At 47.2% G+C, this 27,887-nt stretch overlaps 1 protein-coding gene across 15 annotated transcripts in view; it reads left to right on the top strand.

The window, feature by feature from the left end:
* The window catches only part of HUWE1 (HECT, UBA and WWE domain containing E3 ubiquitin protein ligase 1), a 153,131-nt gene extending 130,919 nt beyond the window's left edge, over nucleotides 1-22,212 (top strand). For 4 of the 15 annotated variants that reach the window (XM_005593658.4, XM_074029844.1, XM_074029843.1 and 1 more), the window contains 24 exons: nucleotides 294-581; nucleotides 2,327-2,582; nucleotides 2,774-2,904; nucleotides 3,734-3,948; nucleotides 4,025-4,313; nucleotides 4,447-4,549; nucleotides 5,695-6,241; nucleotides 6,924-7,524; nucleotides 8,354-8,475; nucleotides 8,587-8,743; nucleotides 10,020-10,152; nucleotides 10,419-10,621; nucleotides 11,213-11,340; nucleotides 12,639-12,735; nucleotides 15,284-15,439; nucleotides 16,009-16,254; nucleotides 16,652-16,769; nucleotides 17,412-17,552; nucleotides 18,317-18,604; nucleotides 18,731-18,836; nucleotides 19,511-19,628; nucleotides 20,321-20,502; nucleotides 20,825-21,015; nucleotides 21,598-22,212. In XM_005593658.4, the coding sequence (XP_005593715.1) occupies nucleotides 294-581; nucleotides 2,327-2,582; nucleotides 2,774-2,904; nucleotides 3,734-3,948; nucleotides 4,025-4,313; nucleotides 4,447-4,549; nucleotides 5,695-6,241; nucleotides 6,924-7,524; nucleotides 8,354-8,475; nucleotides 8,587-8,743; nucleotides 10,020-10,152; nucleotides 10,419-10,621; nucleotides 11,213-11,340; nucleotides 12,639-12,735; nucleotides 15,284-15,439; nucleotides 16,009-16,254; nucleotides 16,652-16,769; nucleotides 17,412-17,552; nucleotides 18,317-18,604; nucleotides 18,731-18,836; nucleotides 19,511-19,628; nucleotides 20,321-20,502; nucleotides 20,825-21,015; nucleotides 21,598-21,700 (4,919 nt within the window). In that variant the 3' untranslated portion in view covers nucleotides 21,701-22,212. Of the gene's footprint in view, nucleotides 1-293; nucleotides 582-2,326; nucleotides 2,583-2,773; nucleotides 2,905-3,140; nucleotides 3,277-3,733; nucleotides 3,949-4,024; nucleotides 4,314-4,446; nucleotides 4,550-5,694; nucleotides 6,242-6,923; nucleotides 7,525-8,353; nucleotides 8,476-8,586; nucleotides 8,744-10,019; nucleotides 10,153-10,418; nucleotides 10,622-11,212; nucleotides 11,341-12,638; nucleotides 12,736-15,283; nucleotides 15,440-16,008; nucleotides 16,255-16,651; nucleotides 16,770-17,411; nucleotides 17,553-18,316; nucleotides 18,605-18,730; nucleotides 18,837-19,510; nucleotides 19,629-20,320; nucleotides 20,503-20,824; nucleotides 21,132-21,597 lie in introns of those variants that run through there. The other 11 variants (XM_074029839.1, XM_074029838.1, XM_074029845.1 and 8 more) reach the window with 9 other exon arrangements.
* Nucleotides 22,213-27,887: the final 5,675 nt, after the last annotated feature.

Here is a 27,887-nt window from a genome sequence, read left to right as displayed (position 1 = left end):
CCCTTCCACCTGGAGGGCACAGAAAGGATTTTATTCTTAGGATCCACAGAGTCAGAGCTCCAGTTCTTGCATTCTTGGGACAGAGATAGCACTGTGCCTTAGCCTTCATCCTTAGTATACCAGACCAGAGATGTTCCTTTGTGGGGGAACATCTTTGGGGGGGAGCATTTTCACTGTGGGGGTAATCACTGGCTGGGTGGGATACTTGTCAGGCCACATTTGCTGATTGGGGTGGCCTCCATTATCATTGGCTGATTGCCTCTTAACCACTATTGTTGTTCTTTCCGAGAAAGATGGGACGCCTATGCCTGACAGCTACCCAACAACCCCATCTTCAACTGATGCAGCTACATCTGAGTCCAAGGAGACCCTTGGCACTCTGCAGTCCTCACAACAGCAACCAACACTCCCAACCCCACCAGCTTTGGGAGAGGTTCCTCAGGAGCTGCAGTCCCCAGCTGGAGAAGGGGGCAGCTCTACACAGCTATTGATGCCTGTAGAGCCAGAGGAATTGGGTCCCACAAGGCCAAGTGGGGAAGCAGAAACAACGCAGATGGAGTTATCCCCAGCTCCCACTATAAGTGAGTAGAATTTCAACATTTGGGAAGGATGGAACAAGAGGGAAGAAAGGATGTCTTTGTAGCTTCTCTTTGCTCTCTTGCTTGAGAGAAAAAGTCGGAGCTCAACTTCTCAAATAATAAGATCTCATCTTGCACATTCACTTTCTTAAGTGAAATTGAGGTCCTGAACTGGTGATAGTTCAATGTCTAACGATATTGGTGATGATACCAACAGTTCATTGAGGCAATTACTCTTCCTGGGCTATCACCCCAGGCTTATTATTTAAAAACAACCCTCCAGCTTTGCATGGTGGCTCATAATCCCAGCACTTTGGGAGGCTGAGGCAGGGGGGATCATTTGAGCTCTCAGGAGTTTGAGACCAGCCTGGGCAACATAGTGAGACCTCATCTCTATGGGTTGGGAGGGGGGACTCCAAAATCGATGGTGTTATTTACATGAGTAAACTGAAACTCAGAAATGAAATAATTAACCCAAGTCACTCTATAAGTGGTTGAACTGGAATTAAAATCCAGATCTGTCTGACTTTAAAACTTACTCTCCTTTCACAGTTTCCAGGATGGCAAGCATGTCACCCCACAGTTAGAGCTCTCCCATTCTCCTGGCAGACACTGTTTATCTCATTACACTATTTCTCACTGGTTTGAAATGGGGCCTCAAAAGTCTTCTCAGCAGTATTTCAACAGGGTAATTTGATACCTGCTTGCCATCCCTGTTCTATACCATCTTGCTTGTGAAGTTCTCTGGAGAGACCTTAAGGTGTCAGTTTTTTCTTTCAAGGAACCTTGTTTATTTTATTTTATTTTACTTTATTTTTATTTATTTATTTATTTTTTGAGAAAGAGTCTCGCTGTGTCACCCAGGCTGGAGTGCAGTGGTGTGGTCTTGGCTCACTGCAACCTCCGCCACCCGAGTTCAAGTGATTGTCCTGCCTCAGCCTCCCAAGTAACTGGGACTACAGGTGCACGCCACCATGCCCAGTTGATTTTTGTATTTTTAGTAGAGACAAAGTTTTGCCATGTTGGCCAGGCTGATCTGGAACTCCTGACCTCAGGTGATCAACACGCCTCAGCCTCACAGAGTGCTGGGATTACAGGCATGAGCCACCATGCCCTACTGAAACCTTGTTTCTTTAGAGAACCACAGGATATACACGTGCAAGTGGTGCCTGCAGTCAATCAAAGTGAAAAAAATCCCTTACCCAGGCTGGGCACGGTGGCTAACACCTGTAATCCAAGCACTTTGGGAGGCCGAGGCAGGTGGATCATGAGGTCAGGAGTTCAAGATCAGCCTGGCCAAGATGGTGAAACCCCATCTCTACTAAAAACTTAAAAAATTAGCCGGGCGTGGTAGCAGGTGCCTGTAATCCCAGCTACTGGGGAGACGCCGAGAATTGCTTCAACCCGGGAGACGGAGGTTGCAGTGAGGCAAGATTGTGCCACTGCACTCCAGCTGGGCCACAGAACGAGACCCCATCTCCAAAAAAAAAAAAAATCCCTTACCTGGGTTGCCTAGGGAAGATGTTTCACAGGCATGCCTGGAACACAGTAAATGTTCAAGAATTGATAGAAAGGGCTTGAGCTGAATCTTAAAAAACTCAAAGTGAGATTGAGAGGGAGACAGCAAGGGAGAAGTGAGAAGTCTGAGCTGAAATGCCCCTAAGGAAGCAGCCCTATCAAAGACCTTGTCTGTCATTTTGCCCCCTTTCCAGATAGAAGCCTAACTTCTCCCTATGACTTTTTTCTAGCCTCTCTTTCCCCAGAGAGAGCTGAGGATTCTGATGCACTGACGGCTGTCAGCAGTCAGCTGGAAGGCTCTCCTATGGATACAAGCAGCCTGGCTTCCTGTACCCTAGAGGAGGCTGTGGGTGATGCTTCAGCAACTGGCAGTTCTGAGCAGCCCAGAGCAGGCAGCTCCACTCCTGGGGATGCCCCACCAGCTGTGGCGGAAGTGCAAGGCAGGAGTGATGGGTCAGGGGAATCTGCCCAGCCACCTGAGGACAGGTAAGCATGTGTGGGCAAAAGAAGGGTAGGATATATTGGAGGGTCTTTCAAAGCACATTTCATACTTGTCAACTAATGGACATGCTTGTTATGTTGGGAGATAAACCTGGTTTCTGTGAGAAAGGGGTATTGTAGGACTGTTTTATAAACGAGAAGACATAATACAACAACCTGAGCGTGATTTCCCTCAGCTCCCCCCCTGCATCCTCTGAGAGCTCTTCCACCAGAGATTCTGCCGTGGCCATTTCTGGAGCAGATTCTCGAGGAATCCTAGAAGAGCCGTTGCCTTCAACAAGCAGTGAAGAAGAAGATCCCCTTGCAGGTGAGCTCCATGTATGCCCAGGTCATCCTGGGATTGTTTTGGCTTCTAGTGGCCCTTGGCATGGAAGTGCCCACCAGCCAAACAGTTCCATTCAGGTGGAGGGCATGTATGTGGGAGGACTGACAATAAGGGGGGTGCTGGTGTGGCATAATGAAATGGGTCCAGCCTTAGGAGTCAAACTGGTCTTGGCTCACTCAAATTCCCCCACTCTGCCACTTCTACCTTTTACAACCTAGGGTCATTATTTAATTTCTGTGATCATGAATGATACCGAGGGGGTGATGATATCTGCGTGGTAGGTTATTTATAAAGGGTAAGTAACAGTGCATGCAGTCTAGCAAATAACAAAAGCTATTCTGAGCCCAGGGAAAGTGGGGTGGGCCTTCTCTGTGTCCCATGTCTTGCAAGCAGTGAAGACATACACACTGGTTTCCCTCAAGCAGTGACATAGGTTTATTTTCTCCAAGTACATATTAGGCACCAATAGAGGTGTGAGAGGCTGGGCACGGTGGCTCATGCCTATAATCCTGAAAATTTGGGAAGCAGAGGTCAGAGGATCACTTGAAGCCAAGAGTTTAAGACCAGCCTGGGCAACACAGGGAGACCCCGTCTCTACGAAAATATATATGTAAATTAGCCAGGCATTTTGGTGCATGCCTGTAGTCCCAGCTACTCAAGAGGCTGAGGCAGGAAGACTTGAGCCCAGGAGCTCAACACTGCAGTGAGTCAAGGGTTGCACCACTACACTCCGGCCTGGGCAACAGACCAAGACCCCATCTCAAAAATTTAATAAGGCATGAATCCCTTTACATGTTATATCTCCCCTTAGGTATCAGTCTCCCTGAAGGCGTGGACCCCTCTTTTCTGGCTGCCCTGCCTGATGACATCCGTCGGGAAGTTCTACAGAACCAGCTAGGCATTCGTCCACCAACCCGGACTGCCCCCTCCACAAATAGCTCAGCGCCTGCAGTGGTGGGGAATCCTGGTGTGACTGAAGTGAGCCCTGAGTTTCTGGCTGCCCTGCCTCCAGCTATTCAGGAGGAAGTATGTGAGCGGGAAGGTGGTGGGGCCAGGCTGCCTGGCAGGAGAAATGCCCTCATTGACTTCTTCTGCTCCATAGGTACTGGCACAGCAGAGAGCTGAGCAGCAGCGACGAGAACTGGCACAGAATGCCAGCTCAGACACCCCTATGGACCCTGTGACCTTCATCCAGACTCTGCCCTCAGACCTGCGCCGTAGTGTCCTAGAGGATATGGAGGACAGCGTGTTAGCTGTGATGCCACCTGACATTGCAGCTGAGGCTCAAGCCCTGAGACGAGAGCAGGAAGCCCGGCAGCGACAGCTCATGCATGAGCGTCTGTTTGGGCACAGTAGCACCTCTGCACTCTCTGCTATTCTCCGAAGCCCGGGTACAGAGGGAGGCAAGTGGGAGGGCTCTCAAAAGCTTTAGCTAGATGAGGCTGTATTTTCTTACCTTTGTATTACCTGTATCCAATTTACACCCTCTCCACAATCTCAGTTTTCTTTTTCTTTTCCTTCCAGCTTTCACCAGTCGCCTAAGTGGCAACCGTGGGGTCCAATATACTCGCCTTGCTGTGCAGAGAGGTGGCACCTTCCAGATGGGGGGTGGCAGCAGCCATAACAGGTACCTTTGTCTATTTTTACCTTACTATATCACCACTCAAGTCTACTAGCCCAACTCCCTTAGCTTTATAGGTGGAGAAGCTAAAATCCTGACAGGCAGGCAGGATGGTCTCTCTAAGCCATTTCCTTGAATAAGTGAGAGAGCCAGATCCTTGGACTCCCCATTCAGAAAACTACACCTTTTGGTTAGTCTTGCTACTGAAGACCACAATCGCAAAAGCAGGCTGGCAGCAGGTGCTAACTATGGTTTTAACGAGAAGGAACACCACTTGTCTCCCATGCAAGTAGTAAAACAACTAACACCTGCCTTGAGTTTATAACACATAGGCTAGGGAAGTATAGAGGAGTGAGTTAGCCAGGCTAAAACAGAGTGGGCCTGACATGGCAAAATGTGAAAAGAGTGATTGGTTCCTATAAGGCCACAAACTCCTGGTAGTCTAGAGAAGGCAGAAACTAGCATTGTCTCCTAGACTTAGGTACAGTCAGATTTTACCAGTCTATGGATGACACCTCTGCTGTCTTCTCAGTCGCCGTGTGATGTAGGGCAAGTCACTTAACCTGTTTGAGCGTCTTGTTTATCATCTCAAAAATGGGTGGTTCTCGGCCAGGTGTCGTGGCTCACACCTATAATCCCAGCACTTTGGGAGGCTGAGGCAGGTGGATCACTTGAGTCCAGGTGTTCAAGACCAGCCTAGGCAACATGGCAAACCTGATCTCTACTAAAAATACAATAAGTAGTCGGGTGTGGTGGCGCACACTAGTAATCCCAGCTACTCGGGAGGCTGAGGCACGAGAATCACTTGAACCCCGGCGGGTGGAGGTTGCAGTGAGCCGATACCGCGCCACTGCACTCCAGCCTGGGTGACAGAGTGAGACTCCATCTCATCATAAAGCTGGTGGGGGTGGGGGTTGATTCTCTAAGCTGTACAGCAGCCCTGAAAGGATGATGTACAGTCATTGTAAAGTGCATGGTACATAGTAGACACCCAAGAGGGCAGCTGTTACTATGAAGAGCCCTTGGACTGGACACCCTTCTTTCTCAAGCTTCCTTGGAGATACCCAGCTCATTCCCCTCTCCCATTCTTATGCCTAATCCCAGAGCTCTAGCCACTGAAGTGTTACCCAAAAACCATGTTCTGTTTCCAGGCCTTCTGGCAGTAATGTAGATACTCTCCTCCGCCTCCGAGGACGGCTCCTTCTGGACCACGAAGCCCTTTCTTGTCTCCTGGTCCTACTTTTTGTGGATGAGCCAAAGCTCAATACTAGCCGTCTACACCGAGTACTGAGAAATCTCTGCTACCATGCCCAGACCCGCCACTGGGTCATCCGCAGTCTGCTCTCCATCTTGCAGCGCAGCAGTGAGAGTGAGCTATGCATTGAAACACCCAAACTCACTACAAGTGAGGAAAAGGGCAAAAAGTCGAGCAAGAGCTGTGGGTCAAGTAGCCATGAGAACCGTCCCCTGGACCTGCTACACAAGATGGAGTCGAAGAGCTCCAACCAGCTTTCCTGGCTCTCAGTATCCATGGATGCAGCCCTAGGCTGCAGGACTAATATATTTCAGATCCAGCGTTCAGGGGGGCGTAAACATACAGAGAAGCATGCAAGTGGTGGCTCCACCGTCCACATCCACCCCCAAGCTGCTCCTGTTGTCTGCAGACACGTTTTGGACACACTCATTCAACTGGCCAAGGTGAGGGTTTCGAACCCAACTCCTGGGGATGGAAGAAGGGTGGCAGCAAGAGCCTGGGTGAAAGTTGAACACTAAGCAGGCTAGCGTGTCTTTTTGCTCTTATTTTAAGTGTTGAGCCCTGTATTGTTTCTGGGGGATTGTCCTATATATTCCTGGGGTTTTTTCATTCTTTTCCATTTTTATGTATTGTCTTAATCATCAAAACAACTGGGCTATATGATTCCTGTTTTACAGATGAAGAACCTGGGATTCAGAACATTTTATTCATTTTGTCATATGATTAGAAAGTGATGGAGCTGGACCTAGAATTTAGTGTTCTTTCGATAATAAGCATTGCTGCCATCTATCAAAGGCCTGCCTTAAGCCAGGCACTGTGCAATACATCATGTCGTTTAATCTCCAGCAACTTTGCAAGGAAGTGTAGTTATCCTCTCCATTTTATAAGTGCAGAGACTAAAACTCAGGAAAAGTTTGCTCGTGAGTCTGTATTGCTACAAAGCCCTCATTCATTTCTCTAGGCTGCTTTACTATCTGTTGGATAAAACTCTTATATGACATATCCCCCAATATTTACCAAAATTGTCTGAAGGAGAGTCTGGGAACCAGTTGTCTTTTCCCTATCAGGAAGGCTCATCCTCTGTGAAGACGTCCTAGACCAAGCCTGTCCTCCTTTTCCCGGCAGGTATTTCCCAGCCACTTCACACAGCAGCGGACCAAAGAAACAAACTGTGAGAGTGATCGGGAAAGGGGCAGTAAGGCCTGTAGCCCATGCTCCTCACAGTCCTCCAGCAGTGGCATTTGCACAGACTTCTGGGACTTATTGGTAAAACTGGACAACATGAATGTCAGCCGGAAAGGCAAGAACTCCGTGAAGTCAGTGCCAGTGAGCGCTGGCGGTGAGGGGGAAACCTCTCCATACAGCCTTGAGGCCTCTCCACTGGGGCAGCTCATGAACATGTTGTCACACCCAGTCATCCGCCGGAGCTCTCTCTTAACTGAGAAACTCCTCAGACTCCTTTCTCTCATCTCAATTGCTCTCCCAGAAAACAAGGTGTCAGAAGCACAGGCTAATTCTGGCAGCGGTGCTTCCTCCACCACTACTGCCACCTCAACCACATCTACCACGACCACCACTGCCGCCTCCACCACGCCCACACCCCCTACTGCACCCACCCCTGTCACTTCTGCTCCAGCCCTGGTTGCTGCCACGGCTATTTCCACCATTGCCGTAGCTGCTTCGACCACAGTGACTACACCCACGACTGCTACCACTACTGTTTCAAGTAAGTGTGGATGTAGACTGGGAGCTATAGGGTATATACTGTTGCACCCACTTCACCCCCTTTTCCATCCAGATAGTTCTCCCTCAGTGATAGCAATGAGCTTGGTTTGTGTTTGTGAGAGCAGAATGTGTCCATTCTCAACCTCATCTGTCCCAGTTCTCTCACTCTCCCTCCATCCCTGTCTCTCTTTCTCTCTCTCTTGCTCTCTCCCCTGCCTCTCATACACACACACCTTTGAAGGTCAGCAGGCATTCACTGAATGTGGCTTCCCTAGGCTAGGCACCAAAAGGAGGAAAGAAAGTTCCATCCTCAGGGAATTCCCAGCCTTTCCAGTCTTGTTGAGGGAGCCAGTTCTCGTGGGAAATAGTTAAAGGGCAGGCAGGATACAGTGTGATTCAGAGTAACCAGATCATCCCTGGAAATAAATGGAAATCTGTCCCTGCTACAAATTAGTAAGAATTATCTGAAGAAGTAGGTTTTAAAGAATAGAGGGGGCCATAATGGTGGGGGAATAGTTGGAAGAAATGCCTGGGGTTCTTGATCAGCTTAGAAGTTACAGTCATAGGAGTCCTCTTTGAGTTTATGGTGAGACCTGATTGCACCACTGCATTCTAGCTTGGGCAACAGAGCGAGACCCTGTCTCTAATAAAAAATAAAAAGCCTTTAGCATCCCAAGTCATTTAGATTTGCCTTTGGTGGGTGGGTTTTCCTTTTCAGTACTTTCCCATTTTGAAGCCCTGGGCAATTCAGTGATTCCTTGGTTTTGTCACTTAGTCCCTGGCTTGTGAGTTTCACAGAGGCTTAAAGTGTTCTGTCTGTTTTCTCAAAGTTTCTGCCACTACTAAGGGCAGCAAATCTCCAGCGAAGGTGGGTGATGGGGGCAGCAGCAGTACAGACTTTAAGATGGTGTCCTCTGGCCTCACTGAAAACCAGCTACAGCTCTCTGTAGAGGTGAGTCCAAGCTCTTCTGACCTGCTAAGACTTGGGGAGAAAGGATAAACAGGGTAGATAATGATTTTGTTCTCAGGCTGGAGCTTACTCCTCCTGTCTTCTTTTTCTCAGGTGTTGACATCCCACTCTTGTTCTGAGGAAGGCTTAGAGGATGCAGCCAACGTACTACTGCAGCTCTCCCGGGGGGACTCTGGGACCCGGGACACTGTTCTCAAGCTGCTACTGAATGGAGCCCGCCATCTGGGTTATACCCTTTGTAAACAAATAGGTAATAGCAGGAGTAAAGCATTCTTCTCTCTTTCTGAAAGTTTCCATTTAGCTGCTTCCTCTTTCTGGAATCCTTTCCTGAATCCCCAAGCTGAATCAGATACCTCCATGTCCCTATAACACAGCCTCCATGCTCCCTCTGTCTGTCGTAACACAGATTACCCTGGGTTATCATCTGTTTTCTTCTGCTCAGTTATTTGAAAGCAAGGCTGGGTTTGTCTCCTCATCCCCGCTGCCCGGCACACATTGGTGCTTAATAAAGGGAAAAAAGAACACGTGGGAACAGCAGTGCCTGTCTTCTCCATGCTGGGCACTCGTAATAACCCTGTGATAAGACTGCTGAGGCAGCTTCACCCCTTCAAAGTATGTGCCTACACTGCATTCAGCCTCAGGAATTACAGAGTCAGAATAGTACTCTCTGCTCTTGTGTAATTTTGAAGATACAAAAATTCTAAGAACAGTTACAAATTACCTAGTTTCTATCACCTTCCTCCCTGTTTTACTGAGAAGAAAGCCAAAACCCAGGGTGATAAAGTGATTGGACCAAGGAGTACAGCCAGGTTTTCTTTCAACATAGAGTCTCTCTACCCTGTCCCACCCTCATCCCAATCATGAGTCTCCCTAGATCTTGGCTACATACTTAGTTCTGTCTCTCCTTCACTCCCATGTCCCTAAGTCTGGGGTGATAGGAGAGTTGGTTGGCCTGTATAACTCAGGGTGTTCTTTGCTGCATGAAAATTACAACATTCTTCCAGAAAGAATTTAGCCTCTGACCTTTCTCTCTTGGCTGCCACCATCTATTCCACACCTATGGGCCAGGCACTGTCTAGGCAGTCTACCATATATTTATCTCTTAATTCTTATAGCAACCTTGTGAGGTTAGGCAGTAATATTCCCAATATTAATATTGGTAAGCAAATTGGGCAAGGGGTCAAGAAATTTGCCTGAAACCACCACAGAACCTCAGTAATTTTGAGAGATATATGGGATTTCAATCAGGATCTGTCTAGCTTCAGAGGAGATACTGTTTCTCTTCTACATGAAACTCATTTCATACAGATTCAGCAGATCCCTGTGGCCATAGGTAAATTGATAGTCCCAGGTGACGATCCATGGACACACATAAAAAACTGAACAGAGTACGATTCCAACTCACTCTAGGTTCTTTGCAGCTGAGCAACGAAGAGTGGCCTAAGCAGGTGTCTTAGAGAGATTTGGCTTTTAGCCACTCTACCAGGGGAGTCTCTGAACACTTGCTGACTCCTCTGCCTGCTCAGGTACCCTGCTGGCCGAGCTGCGGGAATACAACCTTGAGCAGCAGCGGCGAGCCCAATGTGAAACCCTCTCTCCTGATGGCCTGCCCGAGGAGCAGCCACAGACCACCAAGCTGAAGGGCAAAATGCAGAGCAGGTGGGTGGTAGCCACCCTTTGACTGGGGGCTTGAATCTGGGATATTCTGGAAGATGGCTCTTGCTGGTTTCCTGGTCTTTTTTATTTCTCTGGGTGATTTTCGTATCTTTCCTATACACACTTGACCCATTTTTTTCTACTTTCTACTTGGAAGATTTCCTTCTGAGTTTCCTTACCCCTCTGGTTGACACCAGGAAGCCTTGCTTGCTTTGGGTGTTTATACTTTGATGCTGTCAATATACGCAAGCCACCTCTACACTATCCAGGTTTGACATGGCTGAGAATGTGGTAATTGTGGCATCTCAGAAGCGACCTTTGGGTGGCCGGGAGCTCCAGCTGCCTTCTATGTCCATGTTGACATCCAAGACATCTACCCAGAAGTTCTTCTTGAGGGTACTACAGGTCATCATCCAGCTCCGGGACGACACGCGCCGGGCTAACAAGAAAGCCAAGCAGACAGGCAGGCTAGGTATGGAACTAGAGTGTCCAGTTGAGGGGAAGGGTTGGTGGCGGTAAAGCCAGAGTCCTTGGAGGTGCAGGACTTAACGGCCTGTCTCCTTCCTGTTTGACCTTTCCAAAAGGAAAATGATTATCCTTTTTTCAGAATGTTGATGGCTGCATTCTACATCTCATTCAAACTATCTGCGTAGGAAATTCATTAGGGGGAGCGGGAATTAAGGGGGAGTGGAAATCTGGCAGGGAAGTTGGGGGCCAACCTTTTGCTGAACAAGACTTAACTCACTAGGTGCATCTCCTTTCTGCTTCCTTGGTCATTTCTAACTAAGCCGTGGCTTGACAAATCATTTTCCCTGCCTCTTTCCTCCTGTCCCACAGAACCCTCTCGCACAAAACCATCCGTCTGTCTAGCATCATGCCCCCTGCCCTTATCTGTAATGGTAAATCTTAGCGCCTGATGATGAGTGCTCTGAAGCTTCCTGAGCTAAAGCTCAAAAGACCTCAGCAAGATGCCCTGTGGCAGCCCAGGAGATAGGAGAGAGAATATTGGGCTTTCCCTCTTCCTATATTTTATATCTTGCCTTCCTCTTTCTCTTTCTCCCAGGTTCCTCCGGTTTAGGCTCAGCTAGCAGCATCCAGGCAGCTGTTCGGCAGCTGGAGGCTGAGGCTGATGCCATTATACAAATGGTACGTGAGGGTCAAAGGGCGCGGAGACAGCAACAAGCAGCAACGGTTAGCATGATGCCTGTGGCCCCTCATTCATTTGTCTCTCCACTCATCCCCCCACCATGTCATCAGTGGGGTTTCATTGCCTTTACCTTGTATGCTTTTGCATTAAGTTTGCTATATGAATGCTTCTGGACAAAAGGGTTACTTTCTGTTGGTGTTTTCCTATTTGTTGATTGGTTTGTTGGTTTGATTTGATTTAAAGCTTGGCCATCATACCCCACTCCCAGCTATCCAGTCAACAGTGGCGCTTTTGCAAACTGCCTGATGCTAAGTGTTGTCTGGGTTCTGAGGGGATATGGGGTGAAGTTTTTTTTCAGTCTCATGGAACAATGCAGGTACATCAGAAACATCTCAGGAATCCTACCATTGAAAGTCCCCCAAGCTTGGTACATATCCCACACAGCCACTTCTGTCTGTGGCTGCTCCCACCACCCTGCCCTCTGCCTTTATTCTCCGTAACCCCTTGGTACCTAGGCACTCAGGCACTTTTAGGAGGAAACCTTCAGGTACTTAAATAGCCAACTCAGTGTTGGGGTCCCGGCATTGAGTGGCTGCAGTAAAAGCCTGGCATCACATATGTATGCTGTGGCACTCCCTCATTGTTTTCCTGTCCTTGCAACATGTAAGTTACCTTTCCAAGGTCCAAGAAAGGTATCCTAAGACCTGATATTTCTTTGCATATAATTACTGTTATACAGTATGGTTTTATTGAATAGGCAGGGAACAGCCTTGAACTTAAGGGAAGTGACTCTAGGAAGGTAGAAAGGGAAAATAAAGCTGTTATTCTGGAGTATTTTTTCTGCCTAGTCTCTTTCCCATTACCCGAAAAGATGTTGGCTTTTTAAATTATCCCACTCATGAGAGGTTGCTCTAATTCTCCTGTTATTTCCCCTTTTGTGAGCAAACAGAAACAAAGAGCAAACCTACCTTCCACCCATCTGAATCTTTTATACATACATACATACACACACACACACACCCCCCCACACACACACCCCAGAAGACGACAAAGTTTGTATACAGGAGGCTAGTTCTGACTGGTCACAGATCTGGATTGTAGACTGTAGGAAATGTAGGCATCTGAGGAGCTGTTGGGAAAAGCTTGGAAAACTTACACTGGAGAAAAGCAGAAGAGTTGAGAAAGGCATCCTTTTGTCCTGGATAGCTACAGTTTCCCCACCCAAATATGGGAAGTTTCTTTGCAAGCTCAATGTGTGAGAAGTGGAAGGGCCAACCTCTAGCCTGCCTCTAAGGAAAGCAGAGTTGCACCCTTATGTGATTTTTGTCTCCCTTTTATCCAGTCGGAGTCTAGCCAGTCAGAGGCATCTGTCCGGAGGGAGGAATCACCCATGGATGTGGACCAGCCATCTCCCAGTGCTCAAGATACTCAATCCATTGGTCAGTACTACTTCCTGTTTCCAGCCAAGCAAAAGTCTTCTGGAATGTCTGCTGAATCCTCTGCTCCCAGCATATATAAGCCCAGTGTTTTCCCATTTCTTCCAGTAAACCCTGGTTTCTGTAAATGGTAACAGGTGTTTGACAACCAAGGCACACTTTTCTTTCCTGTAGTAAAGAAACTATATGGTGGGATATTATGCATTCAGACAGCATGTTTTTGTGGGGTTTTTTGTTATTGTGGTGGTGGTTTTTGAGACAGCCTCCCTCTGTTGCCAGGCTAGAATGCAGTGGCACGATCTCTGCTCACTGCAACCTCTGCCTCCTGGGTTCAAGCAATTCTCATGTCTCAGTCTCCCGAGTAGCTGGGATTACAGGCATGTACCACCACACCTGGCTAGTTTTTGTATTTTTTTTTTAGTAGAGACGGAGTTTTGCTATGTTGTCCAGGCTGGTCTCAAACTCCTGACCTCAGGTGATCCACCTGCCTTGGCCTCCCAAAGTGTTAGAATTACAGGCGTGAGCCACCGCACCCAGCCCAGCATGTGTTTTAAAACTTTTGTTTTATTATTGAGGCAGGGTCTTTCTCCGTCACCTAAGCTAGGATGCAGTAACGCAGTCATAGCTCACTGCAATCTCAAACTTCTGGGCTCAGTCAATCCTCCTGCCTCGGCTATGAGTAGCTGGGACTATAAGGGACAGGCCACCATGCCCAACTAATTTTTTTTATTTTTGTAGAAATGGAGTCTCACTATGTTGCCCGGGCTGGTCTTGAACTCCTGGCCTCAAGCCATCCTCTCACTTCAGTCTCCCGTGTTTTATTGATTTATTGATTTATTGATTTTTGAGTCGTAGTCTCGCTGTGTCGCCCAGAGTGGGGTGCAGTGGTGCCATCTCGGCTTACTGCAACCTCCGCCTCCTGGGTTAAAGTGATTGTCCTGCCTCAGCCTCCCAAGTAAATGGGATTACAGGCGTCCGCCACCATGCCCGGCTAATTTTTTTTTTTTTTTTTTTTTTTTGTATTTTTAGTAGAGACAGGGTTTCGCCATATTGGCCAGGCTGGTTTCGGACTCCTGACCTCAGGTAATCCACCCGCCTCGGCCTCCCAAAGTGCTGGGATTACAGGTATGAGCCACGGCCGACCAGCCCTAGTCTCCCATGTTTTAAATCTTGGCTCCCCCATTTACTGGCTCTGGGACCTGAGGCAAACCTCTTCGTTAGGTTTCCTTGTTTAAAATAGGAATGTTCAGTTCTTAGGATTAAATGAGTTAACACATGTATAGTGGTTAGAGAAGCCTTGTAGGACAACCATTGTTGAAATGCTGTATTAAGTCATTTACTTTCCATCAGGATTTGGGGAGATAGATGTTATTCCTGTGTTCTGTATTCACCTTCTTTTACCTAAGGTAATATGATTTGCAAGTACCAGAGCCAGGATTCAAACCTAAGGCTGTCAGAACCTTGAAGAATAGTCAGGATTTGGGTAAAGAATGAACAGCAAAGGTCAAGAAGAAACCTAAGCAGCGCAGGTGTATGGGGGTCGGGGATTGATGAGGAAACAGTCACTCCCCACCCAGAAGATGGGGCTGGGTCTTGCTGCTGAGCAGAGGTTAGAATAAGCCCCCAGTGAGTATCAGGAAAAGTACCAGCCATGGGGTTCCATCAGTCACACCATAGCTTCTCAGGGTTTTAAACTGCCCCAGGACAAGATGACTAATTTAGAAGGCATTAGACAGCCGGGCGTGGTGGCTCAGGCCTGTAATCCCAGCACTTTGGGAGGCCAAGGCAAGTGGATCACAAGGGCAGGAGTTCAAGACCAGCCTGACCAACATGATGAAACCAAGTCTCTACTAAAAATACAAAAATTAGCTGGGCATGGTGGCTTGCGCCTGTAATTCCAGCTACTCAGGAGGCTGAGGCTGGAGAATCACTTGAACCCGGGAGGCAGAGGTTGCAGTGAGCCGAGATCACACCACTGCACTGCAGCCTAGGCAGCAGAACGAGACTCTGTCTCAGAAAAAAAAAAAAAAAGGCATTAGACTTAGGGTTAGTTAGAAAGATCTAGTTTGATGTCCTGGTGCTGTCCTCCTCGGAAACCAAAATGAGGGAAAGACAGCCTACTTTCCAAGGCCAGCTGTCAGAATTCAATGACGATAGTGTCCTAAAACGTCCTGTGTAAACTGGACAGCAACCATCCAAAACTCCACTGTTGTCACATTACCCTGAGGTAATCCACAGATTCTCTTGAAACTAGTGAGGCGGTGACTAGACTTGCACTGTCTGGAACTGCAGTAGCACCTGTGGCTTTTGAGCACCTTAAATGTGGCTAGTGCACCTGAGGAGCCAGATTCATTATTTTATTTATTCTATTCAATGTAAATGCCCTACAGTATAGTCCTAGACCTTGTTTCAGATGTTGCTCAGTGAGTACCACTGAGTGGCCACTGATCCCCTCTACTTGCTCTGTATATTAGTTGGTGTGTTTGGTCTAGAAAAAGCTAAGTAGAAGGGAAATTTTGAAAACTTTGACTCTCTTCTGTGTGCCCTTCAGCCTCCGATGGAACCCCACAGGGGGAGAAGGAAAAGGAAGAAAGACCACCTGAGTTACCCCTGCTCAGTGAGCAGCTGAGCTTGGATGAGCTGTGGGACATGCTGGGGGAGTGTCTAAAGGAACTAGAGGAATCCCATGACCAGCATGCTGTGCTAGGTAAGTTGTGGGCTAAAGGCCCAGGTCCCAACCCACTGGTCTGCTCTGGGGACCTTCCTGCCAGCTTGTTTTTCTTCCTTCCAGGTTATTCCTCTCAGTGTCTCTGTAATGAGAATTCAAAAGAGAAGCGTTTTTTCTCTGACCTCAGTATAAAAAAGATTGACCTTTTAATAGCTGGTGTCTTGCACCTTGTAGAGAAGGTGAATCTTTATAACTGGTTACCTATCCCATTTTTCTTTGGCTTCAAGGAAGTTCCTCTGTGACTTGGTTCTACTATCATATTTCCCTGCAAGTTCTCATTGTTTCTACTTTTTTTTTTTTTTTTTTTTAAATCAGAAATGAGGTTTCACTATGTTGCCCAGGGTGATCTCAAACTCCTGGGCTCAAGCAATTTTCCCACCTCGGCCTCCCAGATTGCTGGGATCATAGGTGTGAGCCACCACACCTAGCCTAGTTTTCATTATTTCTTCTTCCATATTTATTTTTATAATTTGTTTTTGAGGGCAAACAGGTTTGCATGTTGAAGTTTGCAAAGTAAAATGTTACTTTCCCATCATTCCTACCCCTAGTGCTACAGCCTGCCGTCGAGGCCTTCTTTCTGGTCCATGCCACAGAGCGGGAGAGCAAGCCTCCTGTCCGAGACACCCGTGAGAGTCAGCTGGCACACATCAAGGACGAGCCTCCTCCACTCTCCCCTGCGCCCTTAACCCCAGCCACGCCTTCCTCCCTTGACCCATTCTTCTCCCGGGAGCCCTCATCTATGCACATCTCCTCAAGCCTGCCCCCTGACACACAGAAGTTCCTTCGCTTTGCAGGTACAGGGAACTTTTAGGCTGCCAGGTGTAGAAGGCTTCATTTTAAACAGTATTGTTCCATACAATTAATCCTTAGCGATTCCGGGGGGGGGGGGGGGGAGAGAGAGAGAGTGTGTGTGTGTGTGTGTGTGTGTGTGTGTGTGTGTGTGTGTGTGTGTGTACACACCTGTGTATGTAAACCCTGCATGGTTTCCCATGGCCTCAGGATACTCAGATTTAGAATAGAAATGCTCAGATTCACGTTCACACCTCAAGGGTTGGCCCTTGGTTTTCATTAGTCCTTTTAGAGCCCTGAAATAGGGAAGAGGAAGGAAGAGAGAGTTACTAGCTGGTTGGCTGTCTTACAGCTTCTGGGGCCCATGATGTGCTTAATTCTCGCTGTCACTTCTCCCCTCAGAGACTCACCGCACTGTGTTAAACCAGATCCTACGGCAGTCCACGACCCACCTTGCTGATGGGCCTTTTGCTGTCCTGGTAGACTACATTCGTGTCCTCGACTTTGATGTCAAGCGCAAGTATGTGTCCTGGATATTGGGGGGTGGAGGGGTGGTGAGAACTCCTCAAATGGTAACTCGCCTCTGAAGTTACTCTTGAGGCCACAAGTTTCCTTTGGTGGCAGCACTTGGAATATAGTGGTGGTGGGGAGGGAAGAGACAGCTGTACCATTGATGGCCATCATACCTAAATACTCCTTGGGCTTCTCCCCCTCCTTCTGCATTTTTCATCAGCAAAGCAGAGTCACATGATTTTTGAACCACATGATTTCTAAAGTTCTGTTTCATCCTTTGGGGGTAGTACAGGAGGCACAGGTGGCCATAGTACACGCACAGCAGGGTTCCAGGGCTTCCACAACACTCTTGGAGTCTTCCCTGTGCCTCTCCTCCTCCTCGTGCATGTGTACATGCTTACCTGCTTGTGGGAGAAATCACATGTCACAATCTTTGTGGGTCCTTACTCAGTGGAGGTAAGAAAAATTTAGAGTTGGTAATGAGTGATCTACCTCTCCCAACTACTGGGCATTTCCCAAACAGTGGGGAGCAGAGATCAAAGTGTTTGGAGGATAGAAGAAGCATCATTGTGGAAGGTCTTCCTAATCACACAAACAAATTTGTTCTGCCACCCTTAATCCTGTCTTCCTTCCTTTTCTACCTCCCAAGATATTTTCGCCAAGAGCTGGAGCGTTTAGATGAGGGGCTCCGGAAAGAAGACATGGCTGTGCATGTCCGTCGTGACCATGTGTTTGAAGACTCCTATCGTGAGCTGCATCGCAAATCCCCTGAAGAAATGAAGAATCGATTGTAAGGGCCCAGGAACGGAGAAAAGATGGCGGGTGGGAGGTGGGGCCTCCTGCACAGTAGTGATGGCTTGCTCTAGCCTCAAATTTAGGGAGGTGCTGCCTAAATTTGAGACAGGAAAGTATTTGGTGTTTATAAAGATATACCTGCTGGCTTTGCAATGAGAGCTTTACCATTGCTGTACTAGGAATGCCCATGTATGAGTGGCTCCACCAAACTGGTAACTGCTCACTGGTGATTCTGAAGCCACCTAGAGGAGATCAGCAGTTTTTGATACTGAGCATAGGAGCTGATGAGATGAAAGACCTATTCAAGTCATTTAATGATTCCTCCCTATCTCTTGTGTGGGCTCACCATCTGTGTAATCACAAGAAGTCAGGGAGTCTCCCTAGACAGACTATATGCCATGTTCTTCCACCAAATACCTTTAAAGAATTAGGACTCTGGGCTTATCCCTCTCTAATACCACTTTTCTCCCCTCCCGACTTAACCTAAGCAAGCCTTCATTTATTCGTCTGATACCTTTCCTATTGGTGTTTTCCGGAATATCTGTTAACCTTGACTATTTTGGGACATCTCTGTCAGTGGTGCTTTTGTTTGGTCCCAGATCTCCACCCCACTTCTGGGCTGTCCTGGCACTCTCTGTTCACCTCTTCATCTGACACTGCACCCCCAGACACTGCTTCACAGTCTCTCACTCATACAAATGACTGGATGTATCCTGGGTTTTCTGCACAGCTCTTTTCTGCTTCTGCTTTCTTATGCAGGTATATAGTGTTTGAAGGAGAAGAAGGGCAGGATGCTGGCGGGCTCCTGCGGGAGTGGTACATGATCATCTCTCGGGAGATGTTTAACCCTATGTATGCCTTGTTCCGTACCTCACCTGGTGATCGAGTCACCTACACCATCAATCCATCTTCCCACTGCAACCCCAACCACCTCAGCTACTTCAAGTTTGTCGGACGCATTGTGGCCAAAGCTGTATATGACAACCGTCTTCTGGAGTGCTACTTTACTCGATCCTTTTACAAACACATCTTGGGCAAGTCAGTCAGGTGAGAATGAGGCATAGTCCTGGGACTATCCTCAGTCCTGGGGGTCTTGTATTTTTGTGTCCCATCCTTGTGCTCCCTCTTCCCCCCACCCACAAACCATGACCCTGTATAATTGTGTTTTTCTAGATATACAGATATGGAGAGTGAAGATTACCACTTCTACCAGGGTCTGGTTTATCTGCTGGAAAATGATGTCTCCACACTAGGCTATGACCTCACCTTCAGCACTGAGGTAGGTCAAGAAATCCTAATCACAGCACATCCAGCCAGTATAGAAGATCCATTCCAGGTTCACCTTAGAACTAGCACTGCGTGACTTTCTCATAGTTCTAGGGAAGCATCTTGACTTCTTAAAGCTGCAGCAGGTGTTTGTGAGTGACATCACAAACAGGAAAACCAGGATTTGCAGGCCATTCCCTAGTTTCACCTCTATTTAAAAAATAAATAAATGAATAAAATGCTCTAGTGCATAATTCTTCATTACCAAGGGTGAATGTAGAAATTTTGTACACCAGCTATTGATTGTAGAAAAATTGTACAAATGTAAGTGGGGGGTAAATGAAGGTAATTAAGGTTATTCTTCTCCCAAATTGTTTTCGTAAGAGATTACATTCCGTTATGTAAGTTAGCCATTTCCTTTTCCCTTTTACCACTGACAGTTGCCTTACTCTCTTCTGGCTTCTTTGTGGGTCTTAGAGCCAAAGAGTATTTTCCTCTTTCCTACCCAAAGCCTTTCCCTATCAGGCGAGTTGCTAGCTGTGAGTAGTGAAAAAAGTCACTGTTTTGTATGGACTTGCCTCATCTCTCTGCCCAGGACATGGCAAGGGGTTTAGGGTGTGTTCCTAGGTATCTAATCCCATCCTAGACGAAGTCTGATATGTATGATTGGTGTTTTGGTTGTTCTAGGTCCAAGAGTTTGGAGTGTGTGAAGTTCGTGACCTCAAACCCAATGGGGCCAACATCTTGGTAACAGAGGAGAATAAGAAGGAGTATGTACACCTGGTATGCCAGATGAGAATGACAGGTAGGGGAAATGTTCCTAGTCCTCTAGTTGCTCAATATGAGAAGAGGTCAGACTTGATTCATTTGATAGGCATGTTTTGTTTTCCTCCACTATGACAAAGCCACAAATACCTTGCACAAAAGACAAAACACTTGATCAAAAATACTTAACTTTGGGCGTGGTGGCTCATGCCTGTAATCCCAGCACTTTGGGAGGCCAAGGCGGGTGGATCAGTTGAGGTCAGGAGTTTGAGACCAGCCTGACCAACATGGTGAAACCCCGTCTCTACTAAAGTAAAAAATTAGCCGGGTGTGGCAGCGTGTTCCTGTAGTCCCAGCTACTTGGGAGGCTGAGGCAGAAGAATTGCTTGAACCTGGGAGGTGGAGGTTGCAGTGAGCTGAGATTGCACCACTCTACTCCAGCCTGGGTGACAGAGTGAGACACCGTCTCAAAAAAAAAACAAAAACAAACAAACAAAAAAACACCACTGGGCACAGTGGCTCACACTTGTAATCCTAGCACTTTGGGAGGCTGAGGCAGGAGGATAGCTTGAGTCCAGGGAGTTGAGACTAGCCTGGGCAAAATCAACCAGGCGTGGTGGTGCATGCCTGTAGTCCCAGCTAACAGTGGTAGATGGGAGCCAGACTGGGGATCTCTGACCTCTACAGTTGTGTGAGTTTAGAAATCATGTGGCTTTTTGGTTATCTCACCAGGAGCCATCCGCAAGCAGCTGGCGGCTTTCTTAGAAGGCTTCTATGAGATCATTCCAAAGCGCCTCATTTCCATCTTCACTGAGCAGGAGTTAGAGCTGCTTATATCAGGACTGCCCACCATTGACATCGATGATCTGAAATCCAACACTGAATACCACAAGTACCAGTCCAACTCTATTCAGGTGAGCTGCTGCTGGCATCCCTCTTCATATGGTCCTCTCATACGGTCCTCTAGGCAACGCTAGTTTGTGTGATAACAAATAAACCGGTAGTACTCTTAGAGGACGGTGCATGTAGAAGACAGTCTACCTATATCTAACTCTGTTCTCCTGGAGCATAGTCGACTTCTCTTGGCCATCTTATGAATGAAAGGGACTAAAGCTCATCCTACAGAAGGGACTTGCCTCAGATACCAAGTCCAGTCCTATTTCCCAGATTCCATCCCCCTACCCTGCTTCTAGGAGCTTTCTACCTAACACTGGCTTCATGGGTCCTTTCTTACAGATCCAGTGGTTCTGGAGAGCATTGCGTTCTTTCGACCAAGCTGACCGTGCCAAGTTCCTCCAGTTTGTCACGGGTACTTCCAAGGTACCCCTGCAAGGCTTTGCTGCCCTCGAAGGCATGAATGGCATTCAGAAGTTTCAGATCCATCGAGATGACAGGTCCACAGATCGCCTGCCTTCAGCTCACACATGGTAAAAGGAAGGGTTTGTTTCTCCTTTTCAGCGCTTAGATTGAGCTTGCATACTTGATGTTTTCAGGACCCTACCCAAGATTGGGAACGCAAATGTGGCTGAGTCCTGGACCTTGGGTAACTCACAATTTGGTGTTTCTATGGAGGTGATGTTTGAGATGAGATGTGCTAGACACAGTGGGGGCTGGGGAGACACTGGCAGGTAAACAGCACCACAAGAGAGCATGGTGTATTCCAGGACCAGCGTGACTGGAGCAAGGAGGAGTTGCAGGGAGCAGAAGTCTAAAGAGCTCAGCAGAGTGACTCTGAAAACCTCCTTCAAGTTTGCACTTTAGCCTGTGGGCGAGTGAGGCCAGGGTGTTTAAGGAGGAGTGACAGGGTCAGATTTTTGGTTTTGGTGCCCGATTGCCAGTTTGGGAGCCAGATAAAGGAGGGCAGACTGGGCTGAGACAAGATTGGGAGTCATCAAGAAGCAGGGAGTTGGTTTCTTCAGGGAGGGGAGGGGCTGGTGGGCACCATGGGAACACACAGGTTTGGTTATCTGTCATCCCTCACCACGAACTGATCTTTCTTCTTTCCTTAGTTTTAATCAGCTGGATCTGCCTGCCTATGAGAGCTTTGAGAAGCTCCGCCACATGCTACTATTGGCTATCCAGGAGTGCTCTGAAGGCTTTGGGCTGGCCTAATAAGGCCCTGCCCACCTCTGTGGGTTTTTTTTACCATTGTTGGACCTGGGGAGGGGGGAGTTAAAAAAAGAACCAGAAAGAAATTGTCAAAAACCAATAAATGAAATCCACCAACTCACCGTGTGTGTCCCAGCTGCCCCATCTTCCCCAGCGCATACCTATTCCTCTTCTCATTCTCTCCCCGCCACCTGTTTCCTCACCTTCTCTCCCCTTTCCATGCCGTCCATGATCCCCGCCCCATGTGTTTAAAAGGCAGTAGCCTTTGCAGGGACCTGTCTGTCCCGACTGTTTGAACAGTGTGCTCCTCAGATTCTGTGTTCAGAAGGATTTGCTGCATTGAGACTTGAAACCTTTGGATAGGGGAAAAAATTATATATATATATATTTTTTTGTTCTGTTTGCATTTCTTAATTTGTGCTTGGAATGTGTTGATGTGCACAGCTAATGATTCAATGCGAGACAAGATTGGCGTCTGTGTTGTGGAGGTTTCAAATAAAGAGCACTCTTCATAACTTACTTTTCACAATGGAGTTTTTTTCAAACTTTAAAAAAAAAAAACTCTTAAGCACATGCTAGGCATCTGGAGAAAAGATCCGAATGGATTCTCCAGGAAACCATCCCTGCCCGACCCGCTTGTCCACCTGCCTCCACCACTGGTGCAACTTCATCCTTCAGAGTCAGTTTCTGCAGTCAGGAGAGATTGGCAGTTCACCAGAAATTGGGAGTGGGGGCATCTGTTTTTTTTAGAATGGGAGCTGCACTTGGGGATGGTGATGGTGTTAGAGATTGCAGCCTAGGACAAAGCATCACCTTGCTCAAGGGGAACAAACTGCAGCAGGTTGTACAAAACAGAGCTCACTTGACCCAGCCCAGGGTTTTACTTGGTGAGCCTTTCCAGTAGTCCTGAGTCTGGGGCTCAGTTTTAGGTTTTTATTTCATTAATGTTTGTTTATTTCTAATAAATTTTAATAAACAAGTAATTTAGGTCACCAGAAGACCATTCTTTTTGTTTGTCTATTTTTGTTGTCACTCCCTCTCTCATCATCTGTCTGCCAGTCTGTTCACAGATCACCTTGTAGTCCCTCGTGGTTTTTACTCCAGTGCTTAAAGCTGATCTAAGGACTTCGATGGTTCCAGCCTTCAAAGAAAAAAATAATAAAAATTTAGTTAGAAAAAATATCCCCAAGTGGTGCTTGCCTTGTGTGGTTTTTCTCATTCCCTGAGGGTGCTACTTCTGAACAGATTGTCCCTTTGACCTTGTCCCAAAGTGTGGGTCTAGGAAAGCAAGGGTGTGTCTTTAACCTGATCCCCTGGTCCTGGAGCCAAGGCTGCTAGCCATTTCCCCCTTTTTTAGTGTTTCCACTCTTGTGCCTGGCCCTTCTGAGAAGGCAGGGGAATCGCCCCGTCCCTGTTACTGAGCTTCTAGTAGGGAGGTGAAGACAGTGATTAGTTTTGTGACACATAGAAGTGCCTGGCCTAGCCTCGAGAGTCAGGGAAAGCTTTCCATCGTCAGTGCACTTGGATTGCAGCCTAAAGCTGTGTAGGAGTTGAGGTTAAGCACGGAGGGGTCATACAATTCAAGGCAGCAGGAGTTTAGTTGCTTAGAGTCCAGAGGGACTTTAAAATGGAAGAGAGAGACCAGGTGCGGTGGCTCACACCTGTATTTCCCAGCACTTTGGGAGGCTGAGGCAGGTGGGTCACCTGAGATGAGTTCAAGACCAGCGTGGCCAAAACGGCAAAACCCTGTCTCTACTGAAAATACAAAAATTAGCTGGGCGTGCTGGCGGGCGCCTGCAGTCCCAACTGCTGGCGGTCCTAGCCACCGCGCCAGTCCCAGCCAGGCGCTGTGACACACGCCTGTAATCCCAGCACTTTGGGAGGCTGAAGCAGGAGAATTGCTTGAACCCAGGAGGCGAAGGTTGCAGTGAGCTGAGATCACGCCATTGCACTCCAGCCTGGGTGACCGAGTGAGACTCAGTCTCAAAAAGAAAAAAAAAAAAGGAATAAGCAGAAAGAGTAGAATTTGTCAATAAGTAATAAGATTAACTGGTTCTTTGAAATAAAGGTCTGGCAGGTAATTTAAATTTGAAAGTAAAGGGGATTCCTGGGTTGGAGGTTGGGGGTTGGATGTGGAAGCTGGGAGTACAGATGAAATAATCCTGTGGGAAATGGAAGCGAATCTCATTCAGTGGGATACTACAGAAACAGAACATGATCAAGTATGATTTGCCCCTGGGATATGTGTAATGTGATATTAATCACCTGTCAGATGAGAAACATTGTCCATAGATGGCAAGGCATTTGTTCACATTCAAGAACCATTCCTGGCAACCTTTAAAGGTAAAGTTCCTAGCTCGATAGGTAGTTTCAGACCAACAGCCAACATCACACTTGAAAGATAAGGTGGCTAATTATTACCATTAGTGCTGCTCTGCTATTCTGCAGTTTTCTATTTCAGTAAAACAGGAAACAAATGGTATAACTGCTAAAGAGAAACCATTTGCTAACAGAGTCAAAAGTTATTGGAGCGGGGCATGGTGGTTCATGCTTTGTAATCCCAAGGCTTTCAGAGGCCAACGTGGGAGGATTGCTTGAGTTCAGGAATTCAAGGCCAGCCTGGGCAACAGCAAGACCTCCCCTCTACTAAAATTTTTTTAATAAATCTAGGCATGGTGGCACACACCTGTAGTCCCAGCTACTCAGGAAGCTGAGGTGGGATGATCGCTTGAGCCCCAAAACTTAAGGCTGCTATGAGCTATGATCACGCCATTGCACTCCGGCCTGGGAGACAGCAAGACCCCGTCTAAAAAAAAAAAAAGTATTGGAACTTAAAACAGTCTAGCAAGAAACTTGGCTATAATGAACAAATTATTCACATAAACTTATTATCTAACATAAATGTGAATTGTAACAAATTCCTACAATGGAGTCCTACACAGTAGTAAAAATATCAATTGCATACATCACATGCACAATCTCAATGATAAAGTTTCAGGCTGGGCGTGGTGGTGTGTGCCTGTAGTCCCAGCTACTTGGGAAGCTGAGGCGGAATTATCACTTGATCCTGGGAGGGAGGTCAAGGCTGCAGTGAGCTGAGATCGTACCGCTGCACTCTAGCCTGGGCAGCAAAGTGAGACCCTATCTCAAAAAAAAAAAAAAAAAAGAAAGTTTCAGGAGGGTACATACATATGAGACCTGCTTAAAAGTTGCAAAATCATGCAATATGTGTAAAGAGTATGAAAAACCATGAGGATGATAAAATCTTGCACAATGTTCAGGATAAGTTATGGGACAATGCAGGGGTAGACAGAAGGGGATGTGACTGGGAAGAGGCACATTACACAGGGCTTCAACTACATTGGTGATGTTTTCTCTTTTTTTTTTTTTTTTTTTTTTTGAGACAGTCTCGCTTTGTCACCCAGGCTGGAGTGTGGTGGCACATGATCGGCTCACTGCAACCTCCACCTCCCAGGTTCAAAAGATTCTCCTGCCTCAGCCTCCCGAGTAGCTGGGACTTTGGGCGTGCACCACCACACCTGGCTAATTTTTTTACGTTTTAGTGGAGTCAGAGTTCATCATGTTGGCCAGGCTAGTCTCCAACTCCTGGCCTCATGTGATCTGCCCACCTCAGCCTCTAAAAGTGCTGGGATTACAGATGTGAGCCACTGCACCTGGCCTTTTTCTTTCTTTTCTTTTCTTTCTTTTTTTTTTTTTTTTTTTTTTTTGAGTAATTTTTTTTTTGTCTTTGTTACAGAGTCAGAGTCTCAACTCTGTTGCCCAGGCTGGAGTGCAGTGGTGCAATCCCGGCTCACTGCAACCTCTACCATCAGGGCTCAAGCCATCCTCCCACCTCAGTCTCCCAAGTAGCTGGGGCTACAGGCACATGCCACCACACCTGGCTGATTTTTGTGTTTTTTGTAGAGACATGGTTTCACCATGTTGGCCAGGCTGGTCTCAAACTCCTGGGCTCAAGTGATCCACCCACCTTGGTCTCCCAGAGTTCTGGGATTACAAGCGGGAGCCACCGCGCCCCGTGATGTTTTGTTTCTTAAGCTGGGTTGTGCTGGGTACGTGAGTGAATGTTCCTTGTAATACTATGTACTATGAAACGTCATAACTTTTATACATCTGAAATGTTTCATAACACCCTTTTTGAGATATAAAATTTATTAAATTTTACAATGCATTTGAGGTAGGTAGCAGGAAGATATCAGTCCTGTTCAGTAAAAATTATAGGAGGCCATTGGTTTGAACTAAGCTCCTGCACTAGGCTCCAACAGACCAAACAAAATAAAAATGGAGGCCGGGCGCGGTGGCTCAAGCCTGTAATCCCAGCACTTTGGGAGGCCGAGACGGGCGGATCACGAGGTCAGGAGATCTAGACCATCCTGGCTAACACGGTGAAACCCCGTCTCTACTAAAAAATACAAAAAACTAGCCGGGCGAGGTGGCGGGCGCCTGTAGTCCCAGCTACTCGGGAGGCTGAGGCAGGAGAATGGCGTGAACCCGGGAGGCGGAGCTTGCAGTGAGCCGAGATCGCGCCACTGCACTCCAGCCTGGGCGACAGAGCGAGACTCCACCAAAAAAAAAAATAAAAATAAAAAATAAAAAAATAAAAATGGAATCACCCATACTAAAGTTCCACTTCACCAAACCTAAACTAAGTTATTACCTGACCTTCCAACAAATCAGGAGAAAGAGATAACATCCAATTTCCCCAGCAAGTCAGTTTAAATCTTCAATCAGCATGATAATAAAGCTCCCTCTGCTTTAATCCTTACACAAAAAAGCCTGAAGTTACCTGATGCTAACTACAACTGACCCTTGAACTACGTGGGGGATAGGGGACTGACCAACCATCCGTGCCACTGAAAGTCCACATATGATTTTGGACTCCCCCAAAACTAGCCAGGCGCAGTTGACTCACACCTGTCATCCCAACATTTTGGGAGGCCAAGGCAGGAGGATCACTTAAGCCCAGGAGTTCAAGACCTGCTTGGACAATACAGTGAGACCATGTCTCTACAAAAAATATAATAATTAAAAAAAAAAAAAACTGGCCGGGCTCGGTGGCTCACCCCTGTAATTCCAGTACTTTGGGAGGCTGAAGTGGGCAAATCATGTGAGTCCAGGAGTTTGAGACCAGCCTGGGCAACATGATTAAACCCCGTTTCTACAAAAAATACAAAAAAAAATTAGCTGGGTATGGTGGTGCACACCTGTAGTCCCAGCTACTCAAGAGGCTGAGGTGGGAGGATCGCTTGTGCTGGGAGGCAGAGAGGTTGCAGTGAGCCAAGATCATGCCACTGCACTCCAGCCTGGGTGACAGAGTGAAACACCATTAAAAAAAAAAAAAAAACAAACAAACAAACAAAAAAAAACTTAAATAACTAATAGCCTACTCTTGACCAGAAGCCTTACTAATAACATAAACAGTCTGTATTAGTCTGTTTTCACATCGCTATAAAGAACTGTCTGAGATTGGGTAATTTGTAAAGGAAAGAGGTTTAATTGACTCACAGTTCTGCCTGGCTGGGGAGGCCACAGGATACTTACAATCATGGCAGAAAGCAAGGGAGAAGCAAGGCACCTTCTTTGCAAGATAGCAGGAGAGAGCACAGGGGAAACTGCCACTTTTAAGCCATCGGATGTCATGAGAACTTCCTCACTGTCATGATAACAGCATGGAGGAACCACCCCCATCATCCAATCACCTCCCACCAGGTCCCGCCCTCGACACATGGGATTACAATTCAAGATGAGATTTGGGTGGGGACACAGGGCCAAACCATATCATTCCACCCCTGGCCCCTCCAAATCTCATGTCCAAGTCCGAGTTTAGTCTTATCTGAGACGGGGAAAGTCCCTTCCACTTATGAGCCTGTGAAATCCAAAGCAAGTTAGTTACTTCCAAGATACAATGGGGGTATAGGCATTGGGTAAATGTTCCCATTTCAAATGGGAGAAATTGGCCAAAACAAAGGGCCCCAGGTCCCACGCAAGTCTGGAACCCAGTGGGGCAGTCATTAAATCTTAAAGCTCTGAATTGATCTCCTTTGACTCCATGTCTCACATCCAGGCAACACTGATGCAAGGGGTGGGCTCCCAAGGCCTTGAGCAGCTCCTCCCTTGTGGCTTTGCAGGGTACAGCCCCCACAACTGCTTTCACAAGCTGGCATTGTGTGTC

The sequence above is a fragment of the Macaca fascicularis genome, chromosome X (assembly GCF_037993035.2).
Source record: "Macaca fascicularis isolate 582-1 chromosome X, T2T-MFA8v1.1".
In the NCBI taxonomy this organism is placed as follows: Eukaryota; Metazoa; Chordata; class Mammalia; order Primates; family Cercopithecidae; genus Macaca; species Macaca fascicularis.
This window is presented reverse-complemented; position numbering and strand designations above follow the sequence as displayed.